Source organism: Haliotis rubra, unplaced genomic scaffold (genome assembly GCF_003918875.1).
Source record: "Haliotis rubra isolate DU_JTF1 unplaced genomic scaffold, ASM391887v1 Scf266, whole genome shotgun sequence".
In the NCBI taxonomy this organism is placed as follows: domain Eukaryota; kingdom Metazoa; phylum Mollusca; class Gastropoda; order Lepetellida; family Haliotidae; genus Haliotis; species Haliotis rubra.
In genome coordinates this window covers 1256949-1275240 of record NW_025766736.1, presented here as the reverse complement: position 1 = coordinate 1275240, position 18292 = coordinate 1256949, and the positions used below count along the sequence as shown (strand labels likewise).

The 18292-nt window shown below is 40.1% G+C and overlaps 1 protein-coding gene across 1 annotated transcript in view; it reads right to left on the bottom strand.

Moving 5' to 3' along the window:
• Positions 1 to 4006: 4006 nt before the first annotated feature.
• The window catches only part of LOC124280381 (carbonic anhydrase-related protein 10-like), a 127939-nt gene continuing 113653 nt past the window's right edge, over positions 4007 to 18292 (bottom strand). Inside the window, exons 5-11 of the mRNA XM_046716289.1 lie at positions 16549 to 16644; positions 15791 to 15857; positions 11802 to 11956; positions 9946 to 10122; positions 8633 to 8675; positions 7582 to 7682; positions 4007 to 4716 (exon numbers count right to left, since the gene is read on the bottom strand). Of these exons, the coding sequence (XP_046572245.1) occupies positions 7657 to 7682; positions 8633 to 8675; positions 9946 to 10122; positions 11802 to 11956; positions 15791 to 15857; positions 16549 to 16644 (564 nt within the window). The 3' untranslated portion in view covers positions 4007 to 4716; positions 7582 to 7656. The remainder of the gene's footprint in view (positions 4717 to 7581; positions 7683 to 8632; positions 8676 to 9945; positions 10123 to 11801; positions 11957 to 15790; positions 15858 to 16548; positions 16645 to 18292) is intronic.

The window sequence follows — 18292 nt, the reverse complement described above, 5'->3', positions numbered from 1 at the left end:
ACATGAAAGAAGTGAATATTTCCATAATTAATCTGTCATCAGTCTTGTGTATTTCCATAATTAACCTGTCATCAGTCTTGTGTATTCTATAATCAATCTGCCAGTCATGTCCTAACGAAATAACCATTGAAATATGATAAAATCTGATCGATTGCGTCGTGTTTTATATATTTCTATAATAAACCGTTATCTTTCTTAATTATGTGATAGGATTCTTGAGAGCATGTTCACGATGAAAACCTTTTCCTAAAAAACCGATTCTTCCAGACATATAAAAACACAAACACACCACATCCATCTACTTACCCATACCTTCATTACATACACAAACAAATAATTTGCCATAGTCTAGACTCGAAAGATTCGGAGTAATATCATACAATAATCAAAGTCGAATACAAGGGGCAATATTTTCATTTTAACATTGAAATAATATGTGAAAAATGTTTGCTGCAAAACGCAACGCTGGAAAAGCTTGAGATATTACTAACAGGAATGGTAAATGATTCCCCGAGGCCTGTCTGGAACCCTTATGACCACCCTCCCTGTTAAACTCTTACTGTTTGTAATACAATCATAAGACAACCATGAAACCTCCGCTATTACGGCCTGTCGCGCGGTGAATCACTTTCCTACCATTTGCACCAGACAGTGTACAAGATGTCCTTCTCTTGTAACCAACCATGTGACATTGTCATCATTTTCAGGACACGCTATTAATACTGGTCTACATCGGCAGACTGTCTGACTCTCCTAACTTCAAGGACACGATGAAGACTACTGAAGCATTGATGGGTACTATTAGCTGTCCCATTACCAGGTCTTCAAACATCGCCAGCAAACACAACCAATGCATGTACCTCTAATTTTGTCTGGCTATTAATATGCCGATAAATCCACACGCTCTACACATAATGAGGTTTTGGTCTCGATGGATGCATGAATGAAAGGGCTAATGGTGCAAGGAGCTGTATTGTCTGACCATTCAATCTCGACTCATAGATAGAAACTACTCTGGATAGTAAAGGGTTATTACTGGGCGGACACGAGCGATGCAATATTGCTATGAAATAGGCTAATCAAAACTAGGCCATTTCTGCCTGTCATGCTTTATGTGCTAGAGCTATGTGATCGCCACACGGGGACGCTAAGATTTGTTTTCAATTTCACCGGGATAGAACTGAATTGAAAAATAGAATTAATATAATGAAATGATATTTTTTACTGCATGATGAACAATATTGAAAAACCTAATCACATTTTTTAAAACTGTAACGTGGATCTTAATGTGCTTTAAGCAGTATTATGATATTTCTATTTCCTGCGCAGACGCATTGTTTAACGGTTCCCATCAATGAAATGGCTTTAACATCACCGTTTATCCGGACTTTTAAAGTTTCAAAATTCATTTATCCGAAAGATTAATGTTGGAGAGATCAGTATATAATTAAAGAGACATCAAAACACATCCATGATTGTAAATGAAGCCGACTGTGCTAATGATTGTGACGTCCGGGTTAACAGGATTGTATTGGAAAATCACGTGAGATAGTGGTTATATGACAAGTAATGACACAGAAGACATAAAGATGACAAGGATAGTGAGTGTGGCTTTCCTTCACTACTCCTTATCCTTCTAATAGCCACTTTGAATTTTACTGTAATGAGTGAGTGAGTGAGTTGGGTTTTACGCCGCTTTTAGCAATATTCCATCAATATCACCAGAAATGGGCTTCACACATTGTACGCATGTTGGGAATCGAACCCTTGTCTTCAGCGTGACGAGCGAACGCCTTACCCACTAGGCTACCCCACTGCCCCTTTACTGTACTGAACGTCTGTGTACACAAAGAATATAGCCTCTCGTTAATCCGGACGTTTCACTGGGAATGCTTCCGTCTCGATTAACAAGGTTTCGCTTTGTACGGTTTATTTTTCCTTTGAAGTGCTTAAAGCTAACAGACCTTCTTTAAACAGCTCACTTCATCCCTTCCCGTTTTTATCGATACGTTCCATTATCTGTGTGCTAAGCTACAGTATACACTTACAACATGACAAGTGATCAGAGAAGAGATGCTTGTTACATTGTCTCCTGATTGTGTGGGATTGACTAATGCATCTCATCCACTTAGGCCGTGTTTACAGACAACGCAGCCATATACAACACGCTCAAGAGAACGTTCTTCTACACAAGAGCAATACATATAGCATTGAGCGTCCTCGATACTCTCTGGCTTCCTGTGCATCAACCACTGCATGGTGTTGACATATCTCCTTCAGTCCCCTTCCTCCGCAGCCAACCAGTCTAACAGTACCAGCATCAGCAACTCAGGAAGACCTTCTACTCCACTTCCACAATCACACACACTCATCGTTGTTTGTTCGGCGATTCAAACGCTTCATAGTAAACACAAATGGGCTGGGTTCCCCCAACAGTGGATCGTCCGCCTTGTATTGGACTCCGTCATCCATTAGCTTCGTGATGGTACGTCTACCATTAATGTGCCAATGTCAGGTCTTCCAATTCAGACATAGCATCACGACTATTGTCCTTTATTGTCCTTGATACAAGAAGAGGTAACCCTCCCTGTAATGCCTCTCGATATCTGCAAGCACAGCGAATATTTCTTGTTCAAGGAGTACATTCTTTGATGTCCATGCTTACCAAAAAGGTACTCTACCTTCTCGAGAAAAATTGATCTATTTGTACACCCCTTTCATTCCTTTGTCTAAGGGCAATCAATTGCCCCAGACCGACATCAGCTAACATAGGACATGAGACTGCAAATTGATCCTAATCTACAAGAAAGTTGAAAGTCGGACTTTTGAAAAGAAAGGCATACAGAACATGTTCCATGAAGGGGTCTGTTCTTTTGATGTTGGGCAAAACGGGAGGAATAGTGAAAAAACATGTTTGCCAATGAAATGGAGATTCAGATTGAACATTGACCTGAATTCATTTTGTTCCTTGTTACTAATTACGATACGCCATATTGCTTCAAATAGGCATTCTGATTCTGTAAATGATTAATTCTACCAGTAGCTGCTAAACGCGGAAACCGTTTCATCAACTGAATATTCTTTGATGCCTTTGAACTTACATTCGAATTCAAAGAATTTTTTATCGCCTGTGATGAAACAAAATAATCTTTTCGCGCTTCGGGGACTTTTTGAGATTACGAACACATACTGTTACTAGACTGGTCAGCACGTTAAAGAATCGTTATTTGGGAATGGTTTGATGAACAATACATTGTGCTACATTTAAGTAGTCCCTCATCTCTGTTTTATGTCATATCAATCCATGGTAAGATTCTTATGATAAGTGGCCATAACAAAGCAACCATTGACTCGTTTGCCGTCCGGTATCATACCCATTGCAAGTGTATTTATGAAAATGTCATTCTCTTTTGGAAATAATGTATGCATATGCATACCAGTTACATATGAGCAAACTTATAAATCATAGGACCTTCATGAGTACAAAGATTCGCTCATAGATAACAACGTAATAACGTAAAACAACAAACATATTTATATTTGTAGAAATTTTGGTCGTAACTATTAGATTCCTGTAATCAGACAAAAGAAAAGACCCCTATTTATTGATTTGAATGATAGATAAATTCATATGATGCCAAATAGTTTCAATCGATAAATCGAATGTTTGCCCACGTTCACATCTTACACAACAGAACAGGTTCCAGTGAGGAAATAATTGATTCTTACAAATATTTACCAGTTTGTTTAGCATTTTCAAAAGTGCATCCATGGGTGGTGTACTTCAGTGGCTAGACCTTAAAAAAGCGTATTGAGAAAAGTTGGCGTTGATTATGTTAATGTAGCAACGTTTTAACAGTGACCTTACCTGAATTAACTGTAGAGTGTATGTTTGTCTACTAACAGTAGCCGGACAATTGAAACAGATGGAGATGAACATGGAACTAGAGTTGGAGCAGTAGTTGGATCCTTATGTTTAGTTGGAGCCGTTGTTGATGACGATGGAGATGAACATGGAAACTGTAGTTGGAGCAGTAGTTGGATCATGTTTAGTTGGAGCCGTTGTTGATGAAGACGCCGTATGATAATCTCAGAAGTTGGCCACAACAGAAGTACAGTAGTCTCTTCTTTATATTTAGTTGGAACTGTTGTTGATGAAGTTGCCGTATGATAATCTCAGAAGTTGGCCACAAGAAAAGAGCCGTAGTAAGAGTCTTATGTTTGGTTGGAGCCGTTGTTGAAGAAGACGCCGTATAGAAATCTCAGACGTTGACCACAACAGATGTGCAGTAGTCTCTTCCTTATGTTTAGATGGAGTTGTTGTTGATGAAGAGGACGCATGGTAATCTTAGAAGTTGGCTACAACAGAAGAGCCGTTGTTAGACCATTATGTTTCGATGGAGTTGTTGTTGAAGAAGACGCCGTATGATAATCTCAGAAGTTGGCCACAAGAGATGTGCAGTAGTCACACATGGTCTATTCACACATAGTCTGTAATCACACATGCTCTACTTTCACACATGGCCTACGCCTGTGTCAAGCAGACAAACACACAGGATATAACACAAGCCCGCAAGAATTGAAATCACAAAGAACACAAGTTAACCAGTCTTGTTTTCTGCGTCTTTCAACAAAAGCACTGTTTCTTTGGTTGAAGAAATATAGCACCATTCTGAATAAGGCATGAACAGTATCTTCAGGGATCGTTATCCACCTCTGAAAGAAAAAAAAGAGGATCTTTATAAATATCAATAATAGTATTTTAACCCTCCATCTAGTTTCCTTGTTTGGTATTCGTTTCAATCTTTAGTTCAAATCAGGTTTAAATAAACACGTCAACAGAAAGTCGAAGACGTGTAAAGATGCCCTAAATTGGGTTTCAATATTGGGCTTAGGTCAGAAAGGTTATTGCCGGACTAAGTGAATCAGGTTTCTTTTAAATGAGGTTTTATTCAATCAGCAAGGGGATTTTATCAGTTATCTAATCAGATTACTGTATCCGAACCACAACGTGTTGATAAATGTGCTTATCACTTTTTAGTCTCTATTCAATTGTATTATATATTTATTAGTGTATCTAGGTCAGACGGTGATAAAGGTAAAAGTGCTGACTTGAGGAAAATGTTGATGGGCAGATGCTGCACTACAAAAATAGCCTTAGACAGTGGGTGTGCGGGCAATATCGAACCACGAACCCAACACACTCCGCCTGTCAATTCTAATGCATTTATCCCCAGCTGATTTTCTTCCATTGACAAAGGCGAGCTCGGCTTGTGTTTTAGTAGTGTGTGTCCTTTCATGCACTCCAGCTTGTGTACCAGGTGCTCAGTGGGGTCCGGTTTCACAAAGGAATTTAAGTCCCGTGACATTTGTAACGTCAACACTTTAACAGAGACTTACGATGCTGACAGGGGTCTATGTGATTTCTTATGTATCAGGGAGACTGAAAGTTTCAATAATGTTTTACGACGCTTTCAGCAATATTGAGCAATGTAGTAGAGTGGACAGTACATGCAGTTGGCTTCACACTGTTTAAGCATTTTGTGAATAATTGAGCTTTAGTTTGGGGCACGAATCGCCGCGTCTGACAAAGCGCCGTCATTCGCAGTGCAGAGTTACGCCCCTTGGGCACGCCAGAATCCCATGAGCGTACCTTGGTTTTTTGCACTGTTTCTTTTAAGTTTGCCATCACTTTACACCATACCGTGGCTTTCACCAAAGTTGTAAATGTCTACAACCTGTATCAATTTCCCAACGTTTATCTGACATACACTGATATATATGGAATACTGTTCAAAGTAGCTTTTAACTCAACTCCCTTTTTTAAGATGAAGTAGATGGATAACTAATTTGACACTGCTTGGTTAAAGAGATGTAGACCAACATTAGGCATGTGTGTTTTGTTAGCAAAGGTTGCCAAGAGGTCACTGCGTTTACTGGTAATGTAACAGCTCCACTGTCGATTCCGTAAAAAAGAACACACATGAGTACGAAGAAACAATGCTTTTAGAAAGTGGTCAAATGTAGCATGTTATATTTGGGATCAGACTTACATGAAACTGTGTTACACTTTCTTGATTATTACCGTTTCCATTTACATTTTATAGGATGAAAGCAAAACATAGACGGAAAACGTGTACTGATAGATATAGAAAATGATTGACATCTTTAACCAAACAATAGCACATACCTGGGTATGTTAATCTGACAATTTTGGGTCGTGAATACTTTAGTAGCGGGAATGGGGAAAAGTGATTCTCTTCTGTGGTCCAGCTGGTACACACTTACACAATACATATGCATCTTTCGACCAAAGATTGATCACAGAACTTCAACTACATGGGAGTCAGAGTGAGTGAGTGCGTTTAGTTTTACGCCGCCCTCAGCAACATTCCAGCTATATAGCGCCGGTCTGTAAATAATCGAGTCTGGACCAGACAATCCAGGGATCAACAGCATGAACATCGACCTACGCAATTGGGATACGATGACATGTGTCAACCAAGTCAGCGAGCCTGACCTGTAAGTCGCCTCTTACGACAAGCATGGGTTAGTGAAGATCAATTCTAACCCGGATCTTCACGGGTCCATGGAAGTCAGAGAGGATGGGTTAAGCGCCGCTTTGAGAACATCTAAGTTATTGAGTGTGTCTGCTTAAGGTGGGAAGAAAACCGGTAGTGGCACAGCTCTCAGAGGCTTGTCATTTTCGGGACGCAGACGAGCACGGGTTTAGTGCAGACAAACCCAGAAACATAATTGCGGGGATCCAGGACTAGAACCCGCTGTTATAGTTTCTTGGATCCCTAATGGACGCAACTCTGTACAACGACTTGCGACGCCTTAGACCACTGTCAGCCCTTGACTCCAATTGATGGACTGTGTGGACAGTAAGAGACAAGAGCGATACCATACCATGCTAGAACTTCATTAATTTCCACGCACACATACAAACCTCATAATAATACATCATGTTGGGCAGCCGGAAGAACAAACACCTGCCGTCATCAATGACTTTCAGTGACTCATCACTGTATTGCCTTCTACACCCTACCGAATCAGTTTGGACAGATTCCAGATGAAATTTTATCTGTTGTTGACGTGATGAATTGAAAGAATGGGAGGTGCAGCTGCTGTAGCCTTGAGATGACATAGAACACACACTACATTAAACCGATGCGCGTCCTTTTTTTCACACACTGCTTTGAACAATGTTTAGGTTAAATCAGTGAATGTCAGCTCAATGAAAGAAGAGCCCGAACTGCTGCATGCCCCTTTCGTGAACTTACACTGGTATTGTGCTGATCCATATCAGAAAAAAACCTTTGTATATCAACTAATGGTCCTAGGATCTTGCACGACAAAGGGACGCAACTGTTCACAGGGATGACTGAGCAGTTTGTGTACCCAAACACATGATAAAAGTCAAGGCTTGATCTTAACGCCCATGCTGAATCAGTTGTAATACACTTTACATCATGTTGAACACGTGGACCATTTACTCTATGTCTACATGTAACGATGTGACCTCTACTGTGGTGGTAAAGACTTCAGCAACCTTCCGTCACGGGAGATAACTCTTACCTCTCTGAACTGTTTCCGGTCCAGGAGAGGTGGGAGGCAAGTTGACTTCTGAGACTGCGCAGAAAGGAGTTGGTATCAGGGTTCTTTGAACCGATCGTTTACTGAAGTAGAAACAGACACGATATTGACTGGGTGAAGACATAGCAAACGCTGAGTTTTCAGTATTTGTTAAATTAGAAAAGTCAAGTTCACTCATTTTATATTCCTGTTATGAAGGAGGTAGGTTGGGATGAGAGTTCCATCAATGACAAAAAATAATGTAGTATGCACATCCTGCTGTTGTGAAACGAGTGGTAATATTCTTTTAAAAAATGTTTTCACGAGAATTGCTATTATTTCAAAAATATACCCTAGAACAGAAAATTTAACCGCCTGTCCCTTAAAATCCAAAAATGTTACAATTTATCAACATTACATTTATAATGTCATTGTTGGTAAACAGCACTCACTTATTAAAGGTTATGATACAAAAACAATAAAGTCCACCCCTTGGTGAATACGGTGACGTAATGACCTTATTAAGACGTGATGTTTTACCTGGTTCTTACTTTAGATAACGAGTTAAAGGTAAATTACGATTCTTTGTTTCCTTTATATTTTCCTTTGTTATTAAAGGGGGACTACGTGTATAATTCACAGTCGGGCGCTAATTTCAAACCGACAGCTAGAGCTTGATATAATTACTATGCCTTCTCTGAAACTGATACGGTGTCTTGCGATAATTCCTACTGCCATTTTGATAATCATAAGCAACGGTCAATAGATAAATAACGTAGACTCTATGTGGCTTTAGTAAAACACATGACTGCCAAACAGCCGAAATACCCCTTTAAAAGGTGAATTTTATTCGCTGAGTTTGTACGGGAATACACCACGTATGTTCATCACGACGGACATGATGTTCATGTATACGTTACCATGACAAAATCTGTAAAAAAACAAACAAAAGACTTACTTTGCAATCAAGCCATTTCTTCAGGTTCATATAATCCAAAATCTGCATGAGCAATATACATTGATTGAACGAACGGTTCTTTGAGATTACACCCACCTTTATAGAACATATCCTTTCCCATTGAGCAGCTACGCGATTGCTGAAATAATAACATTGAAATGTCGTTAGGCAATAACACAGCGGATGAATTACAAAGACATGAAAATTTGAAGGATATATGCCAAGCTGCAACGTTAAGCAATAATTGCGCCAGTCCCCCAGCAGGGCTACCTCAACAGTTACTTGGCCTTTATTGAAATTGATTTTCCGCGTTGATTTAATAATCAAATTTTCCACAAGGATTTATTAGCAGATGGCCAGGGATAATTGTTTTTCATCTCAATAAAATACAACAACAATTCATTCAATTTCATGAAAGCAAGCACACAAGGTTTCTATTGTTGCTGTTGCAGCGTTACACTCCGCTCGCGGACATGCAGTTCATGATTTGCCACTAATAAAACGTAATTTTAGGATTTAGGAATAAAACGCCACATGCAAGCATTATTTCTTATGGGCAATCCAGCAGGCTTCATTGCTATACCCAGTAATAGAAACGCATACTGCTTTACCAGTACAGTGATTTTCAATTACAGCTACTTTAAATTCACTCGATTTATTGGACACGTTACAATGGGTAGGAACGTAAGTACACAAAAACTGAAAATATGTCCAGTTCTGAATGCCACAAGTGCTGGTTTCTCCAAGAGAATCAGTTTACCGTTTCCAATACACCTAGTGCAATGTAACATGATCAACTCCAGGAATGTTACGTGATAGGAATCTTGTGATATATTGTGGGGTTTTAGAGAGCTCTGATAAAACTAGATACCTATTTTTGGTAGCGTTTCTAGGAAAATAATTAAATTACCTTCCCCACGAAACTGATTATCGTCAAATGATCGCAGAACATTTACCGGTTTTCTTACGTTGAAAACCTAGCAACCAGTAGCAACGGAAGAAAATAATTTGTAAAATCCCGACACTATTAACATCCAGAGAAGTTATATATAAAATGAACCTTATACAATAAGCGAATATTGATGACTAATACAGGTTTTATTACCTTATTGCTGATCGTGTAATGGATGTCGTTCCTAATGAACTCTTTGCATCTGCTACATGCATTCTGATATAAACAGGACTAAATAACCATACCTTTTGTATTTCATCATACTTTGTGCTGCCCTGACCCCTACGCTTGACATTGTCAACAACTGACTTTCTTTTACCTTAATATTCTTTATTGATCTCTATTACACTTGCTCAGGGGAATTTTGTTTTTATTATGAACATGCAGCAAGTGCCCAATTTGGTTTAATGTGGCTCAGCTGGACATATTCTCAAAAGAAAAAACGTAAAATAGTTACTGTTCGGTCAGATTGCATCATTTGACCAACACGTGAGGTTTCACATGCAGGACATACAAAATTTATATTGGTGCGGACAGTGCGCTGGTTGAGGGGCATCTGAGGTCGGATGTTCCCCGCCATCAGCATGCGGGGGTTGTCTCTCGTCGCCTGGTTTAAAACTCGCAATGACTCGATCTGAGAACAAAAGCAAATATTACAAACATTCCTTCTGAATTATTGATGTTGTGGAGTGATTCAGTCGCAGAAATAAAATATGACCAAAACAATAACATTATTTACTGTCCGCAAACTCCTTTTATCTTTTTTAAGTAGAAACAATTAAAACACTGTCAAACAATGCTGGAAATGTGTGTCATAGTGTGTTATGGTCGGTTGCAATAATCGTATAATGCAACCGGTCGTATAATACTGAAAATGATGTCAGTGCAAAACCCCAACCCCACCCCCCCCTCCATTGTTATCAAAGGGAGCGCAATCAGCCAATGGTTTAGGGTTGTCATATGATCTGTTTCACTTACACTGCCCCAATCATTCAACGTAAATAATACACGTATAGTAATGACATGCCATTGACAGTATTATCATCAATACTCTTTCATTATTCTAGGTCACCCGTGAAGATCCGGGTTAGAATTGGTCTTCAGCAACCTATGCTTGTCGTAAGAAGCGAATAACGGGATCGGGTGGTCAGACTCACTGACTTTGTTGACTCATGTCATCTTATCCCAAGTGCGTAGATCGATGTTCATGCTGTTGCTCACTGGATTATATGATCCAGGTTATATACAGACTGTTGCCACATAGCTGGAATATTGCTGATTGCTGTGTTAATCAACACAGTTGGGTAAAGTAGATCACAGTTGGGTGAGTGATTTTAGTTTTACGCCGCACTCAGCAATATTCCAGCTATATGGCGGCGGTCTGTAAATAATCGAATCTGGACCAGACAGTCCAGTGATCAACAGCATGAGCATCGATCTGCATAATTGGAAACCGATGACATGTGTCAACCAAGTCAGCGAGCCTGACCACCCGATCCCGTTAGTCGCCGCTTACGACAAGCATGGGTTACTGAAGGTTCATTCTAACCCTGGTCTTCACGGGTAGAGAGTATCGGAATAAGTACACATAGATACAAAGGGACACAACTTATCATGCGTCCAAAACCATAATATTATGTATATTATTGTATTTGATTTTAGGTAGTGGGGTAATAGTTTAAGCTTTCGTTCGCCACAGGTTCGATTCCACATGTGGGTAGAATGTGCGTAGCCACCTGCCCTGATATTACAGGAATATAGCCTAAAGCGGCATAAAACGTCCTTCACTTACTTGCAATTGATAAATATACTTCCTGCAAAATATGACATCATGACAGATGTAAATATGGTCATGTGATTGACTGACTGACTGACTGACTGAGTTTGGTTTTACGCCGCTTTTAGCAATATTCCAGCAATATCACGGCGGGGGACACCAGAAATGGGCTTCACTCATTGTACCCATGTGGGGATTCGAACCCGGGTCTTCGGCGTGACGAGCCAACGCTTTAACCACTAGACTACCCCACCGCCCCTCATGTGATTGACAAAGATGACAAATTAAATATGGCGGCCATCTTTAAAGTCGGATCAAAATTCTGCCGCACCTCTGATTGCTCATCGCAACTCTAACCACCGCAGGCGAAATTGTTGGAGAATGGAGAAAGGTTTGCGACGATCGGACATACCGAATGATGATCAGTTCACTGACATTTCGTTCTGATGACCTGTGTTTCTACTCCCTTCCAGAAAAAATATAGGACCATTAGCGATCCGATAATGTCAATTGTAAGGCGCTAAAGATAATCTCACCTGCTTTTTACTGACGTGAATGGGTTTATTTAACACCAACCACGTGACCGTCTCAAAACAACCCGGATGTGTCATTGAACCCTCGTACGTGACATAATTGTCAGTCGACGGGAGAAGTCTTGACAACTGTAGGCCCCGTACTGGTGTCACATCGCCTGAAACATTGATGCAGATGGATGTTGGAGGGAGGAGAGATCCCGCTGTGATGCAAGTCGTGGGCTTTTAGGGACCATCAATACATTTTTTTATAACAACTTGCAACAATTAAAATTTGTGACAGAAAATTAAATTTGGCTAACGGGTTTATGGCGTTGCAAGGTGGTAATTCATGGGAATTGGGGTCAAAGATATCTGTCTCGAGACTGCAATGCTTACGATGGGTGGGCCCATCCTTGTTACCAAGGTTGTGGATGTGTAATGTCTTCAGCAGTATACATAAATCGCGGCTTAATATCGTATCTAAATATTGTTTTTATAGCCATCTCTTTGTTGAGATCTCTGTTTATACATCTGTGAGGCGATGTCGAATTCTGACCAGCAACAGGCTGTTATGACCTTTGGTTAAATAACAGACTAGATGAGTTTATATTATACGAAATAATATCTCTCGATGCTCTTAATGTTATCTGTTCCAAAAATAGGGTCCGCCTCCGTGGTGTAGTGGTTAGAGCGTTCGCCCGGAGATCGGAAGGTCGCGGGTTCGATCCCCGACCGCGTCATACCAAAAAACGTTAAAATATGGTACTTGTTGGTCCCTGCCTGGCGCTCGGCATTAATGGGTACAACAAGGACTGGTCGGCTCGGAGTCAGTATAATGTGTCTGAGTGGGGTATTCATGCTTCACTGCAGCATGGTATCTCAGTGGGATAGCACTATAAAACCAGCTTAAGTCTGGGCTAGTACAAGCAGCCGCACATACACATACACACGCATGCACGTCGTCATATGAGCGAAATATTCTCAAGCACGACGTTAAACCCCATTTCACCTCATCCGCCTCACAAAAAATAGGAATAAACGTTATCTGGTCAGCAACAACTGCAAAGAGAGTAATGGTAACGCTGCACTTATTTATCTCAATATTTCACGGGGGCGTGGAAATACTCGAACCTTTGTATGAGTAACCAATAATTGATATCATGAACAACGATCAACACCATCAAGTTACCGTGACATACAATGAATAAAGGCAGATTACCCGTTACATTATAACCGTGACACTCGCCGGGCCCTTAAGTCGTATTTCTATTTCTATTTCAGTGTGAAATCACGTTGATCTTTGATTTTGAATTTATTAGACTAAGAACTAAGGAAAGATACTGTCAGTCTGTTCTAATGAAATGACCCATGAATGCGTGGGATGAGCCTGTATGTGTGGGATCAAACGATATACTGTTCACAGTCACGCAAAAGACATTATAAATCCCTGGATGGGCGCAGGGTGTTAAACGCCAGACAGGTTCACATTTGAACATGAGCAGATATTTGCCGCTCACTTTGGAAACTTGAAACGGGGTTGAGTTCTACTTATTTCATTCCAGCTAGATGAGCGTACAGAGAATGAATCCAGACAACGTCACGGCTGCTATAAATGTGGTGGGCTAAGAGGCAGAGCGACGCATAAGATCCGTGGTAAGTTGTGTTATTGGAACGACCATTTATCTCTCGGTTGTGTTGGCCTGGACCTGGTGGTGGGATGAAGTGTGGGTGGCTGTGTCGTTGGAGTGGTGGTGGAGTCGGAGATGGGGTGGATTTGGGGGTGGGTATGGAGTTTGGGATAGGGGTGGAGTTGGTGTGGGCTAGAGTTAGGGGTGAGGGTGGATATGGGGGCAGTGTTTCTTTTTCTTTTTCTTTTCTTTCTTTTTTTTTGGGGGGGGGGAGAGATGTATAGGTGTATAGGGATGTAGATGGTTCGTCATTTCACCTCATCTCCCAGACAATTCAGTAAACCAATTCAGCAGCCCCGGTAACAATTTAATTGATAATTTTGGAACCATCGTTTCTAAATAACAGGAGGCTATTCCATGTAAATATTTCTTAGTGTTTAGACACATAGGTTATCTTTTTCGTCTTTACAATATTATTTTAGGATAGCATTTCACCGAGAAATAATATTGAGAGATAACACAAGCCTGTTGTCAGCACTTTCAGTCTGTTATTCTTTAATAGTTATGGGTTACTGGTAGGGTCATTTCAGCACACCGAACTTGTTGTAAGAGTCAACCAAAATGTGAATTGGGTGGTCACAATGTGTGACACAACCAGCGTGGCACCTTGCCTAACTCCGAGTCGCTTATTAACCTCTGCCGTAACGCCAGAATATAGTTGTGGCGTAAATTAACATTCACTCTTTGGATTAGTTTGAAATACAACGAACTTCACTACAAACATTCAGAAATACTTATTTTGTCCCCGGTATAGGTACAGATGAAACTACATTTACAAGTGAAAACTGAATATTGACCAGTCTAAATGGAAAAATACACATTGTCAAAATAACTGAAGTTAAGGTTAGAATAACCTTTTAAATTGGTTGAATAATTACATCATTTCGCTTGAAAGCAGAACGTCTTAATGCGAGATGAAAACGTTCGCATTGCCTCCTAAAGAAAAATCTTATTGCAAATGATTTGCAAAATGGAATGAATATTCTGCAAATACAAAGATATTGGGTTGCACTTCCCCGGCATGATGTCATGAATATCCTTGATTTCAGACGTGGGAAGCACGGAATAAGGTAGGAAAGGCGTTTTAGAGATCTGCAGAAATTCAACTCATACATTTACCTTACAGTCTTTCGGGAAAAACAATCCCAGATAATAATGAGAAAAAAGTACATTGATTCTGAGAAATTGACTACTCTTGTCCTCCGAGACATCGGTGACAAACTCAATTTCTCAGAAGCCGTTTGTAGGCAAAGGACGAAAGGTAATGTCTTAAGAAAGTCATTTTGTTTTTTTCCGAATCGATCTAATGCTAAAAGCATTCTAAAGAACAACATTAGATTACATCTTTCAGTACATGAAGCTGAATGTAATTTTTTGTTCTTTGTATTAACTGGTTTCTCAGCATGGAATGAGTTTTCCGTCTCTCACAAAAGCTCAGTACAATTATCAAAGGCACACATATATTTAGAATGTACGAGTAGATTTGTTTGAAAAACAATTTACCAGGGGTGGTGAGCTCATTGTAATACTTTTTTATATGTCTGATTTCAGAAACGGGTACGGTTCTGCTACAGTGAGTTGGAGCATTTACGATTATGTCACACTGCTATTCGTGCAGTTTATAAGGCAGTGTTCACTGGTTATTCTGAACGTGTATTTTAAGTAAAACTGACACAATAAGTCATTATCCAAATTCATTATTAATTTGTCCGTCAACCACAACATTAAATCAGAAAAAAACGGACCTTATGATTCCGGATTCCGGACACATTAATTCTACCCGGAATCCACAGATTCTCATGACTTCCCCACTATGCATTGTCATTAAGTTAGTTCTTTGGTCCAGGTCAAAGATGACAGACACGACTATGTTAACGTTCTTTGGAGGTCCTGATCCCAGGAAGTAATTGTATCTCAGACAGCATCTCGCAAGTGCTTCGAAGACGTCATGTTCGATCCCCGACCGCGTCATACCAAAAGACGTTAAAATATGGTACTTGTTGGTCCCTGCCTGGCGCTCGGCATTAATGGGTACAACAAGGACTGGTATAATGTGTCTGAGTGGGGTATTCATGCTTCACTGCGGCGTGGTATCTCAGTGGGCTAGCACTATAAAACCAGCTTAAATCTGGGCTAGTACAAGCAGCCGCACATACACATACACACGCATGCACGTCGTCATATGAGCGAAATATTCTCAAGCACGACGTTAAACCCAATTTCACCTCACCTCACCTCGAAGTTGTCCTGGGTTCTGTCAGTGATATGTAACCTAGGTTATGTCATTGCCGCTATGATGCTACTCAGATAGAACTTACTTACCTTTATATTTTGTTTTGTTCATGGCTTTTAGTAAAACTCCGAATTCTGAATGTGGTCTCTCGGATATCTGAAATCAAATAAAGTTTTGAATGGTACTTTAAAGAGCTACACGTAAAAGGTGAAAATTCATGGATGTAATATGAGGCTGACGATGAAGGAGTACGAAATACTCCGAAATGTCGTATTAATTATATTACACAAGGTTGACATTCATCAAGTTTCACTGTTTATGAAAGACAACGTACTGAATGATAAATTCTTTTACCAAACACATACATAGGTTGGTGAACTACATGGTTCTGTGACGTCAACGAAACATTAATGCTCAGATACGTGCACTCCTTCGTAGCTGATAAGGTCCGGGTTCGAATCCATACCTACCGCCGTCTTGTCGCTGGAAACCATTTTCATTAACTGAAGTCCATGACTTTGTTATATACCAAATGGTTATCTTTCTTTCATGTAAACATCAAACATCAACGACAAGGTATGACCGATCTGTCCGCCATCCAATTCCGATGGGCGTAATAGGAACAATTGCTGCGAAACATGATATTAATGATGACTTAAAATCAGTGATGACACCAGATGTTAGTGAAAATGTAAGCACATCCTGCTCCACCAATGATCAGGTAGATTTATGACGTCATCCAGTAATTTGACCCTTTTTGACCGGATCTATTTAGTTTTGGAATATGATACGTTTTCGTGAAAGTTCTACATGGCATATCCCTTCATTCTGAAAACCTTCAACTTACTTGGGCAAATAAAGCGATGATGGTTAGACCTCTTGGGGACCTCTTTGCTGTTGACATGTTATTGTACAGGTCTGTGTTGTAGGCAAATATCTGAATCTGAAAACAAAATGCATGGAATTAACTTCATGCAAAATTGATCCACTATCCAACCACCTTCCCGTAAACTATTTACCCAAGAAGCTATCCATCAACTATCTTATAGGCGTATGATGCACTCTGATGATCCATAATGGTTCTATTTGCCAGCATCCGTTGTTTCTTTGTCCACCTTTCACTCATAACGCTGCCAGCGGTTTTATTTGAAAGATATTGATTTAACTGTTAGCTCCTCTAGAGCACAAACATACGACTTTACTCGTTTAGTCACAAATATATCACATACACCTTTCAGTTTCTTCACCAAACGCGCGACTGATAGCCCATTCTTATCCAAATACTCCTGATCAAGTGTCGCCCTTTGGACGAAGAGCGCCTCCAGCTGCCTCGTTTCTTTCTACGTCATGACACAGATATGTCTTTGTAAGTTTTCTTTCCAGAGACTGAGACGGCTTGTGTACTATGAAGTGTGCTTCTGACGCACCCACAAGTGGAGGTTCCCTCTTCATCATTTGCACCCAGCAGAGGTATCATTTGTCAACAATAGAGGAATCAAAACACTCACACTATCCCCATTTTCCTATCCCGACCTCCCATCATCCAATTAGCCGACATCAAAGGTAGACCATATCCTTTCCATCGCCCATCAAAACCTTCAAACTCGATCAATGCGGATTTTTTCTTATTTCTGTGAAAGTTCAGTTTGCAGAAGGTAATTCAATTTGTGAAAGCTCTCACCACGGAAACCATAGTTAGACATAAATGAAGAGGAATTCGCAAAAACATACAAAACACATTTATTTTGATTCCAAAATGAGAGTCTCTTTCTGATCGGATCCGTATCCGTTCCAATTTGATTTCTACTTTTTATAGCACCCCTTAAATCTAATGAAGTAGCAACGGTTAAGATTACTATCAGATTGAAACTTATTATGTCCAAACATCTGTATTCATCGATCCAGAGGGTGAAGAACTCCTTCTCCTGTAGATCGGAATGTGGTAATTATGCGATGTCCGTCTCCATCACTCCGACATCTACTACAGCCCTTGAACGTCTTGTCCTGGCCCTCCCAGTTTATAGACCAGATCTTCACAATTCCGACAGATTAGGAACCACCAAACCTCAATCATGGCACTGCCTGCCACGAATCTATGAGATGACTGAAAGGACTTCATTTTCTGACAGCAAATACGTTAAGTTGAAACTTTTCTTTACAAAGTTTGAATCTGTTTGCGAAATTGATCAGCTAAAAAGGGTTATACCCTGCTCTATACCTGTCCAAATACATAAAACAATGCATAAATCAAGGGGAGACGCTTTTTAAAGTAATCACATTAGATGGAAGACGAAGCTTTCTGGCCTCCGTTCATTCGGCTAATAGAATTGTTCTCTTACCAAGTCAGATGACTTCTTAGCTGTTTCAGGATGTATGGAGTTTAATTGATTTAAAAAGTAATCTAAACTTTACATACCCTCTCAGAGGACTCTGTCCGTGCAATTTGTCAGAGTATTTTCTTTTCTTTTTTAAGATATTCTGGCATGATCTCTAAATGATGCAATTTGCAAATATTGCTGATACATCCGTCAATGTCAGGGTTTTGCGGTTTCAATGGATCGTATGCACATAGAATGAATATCATTGATCAG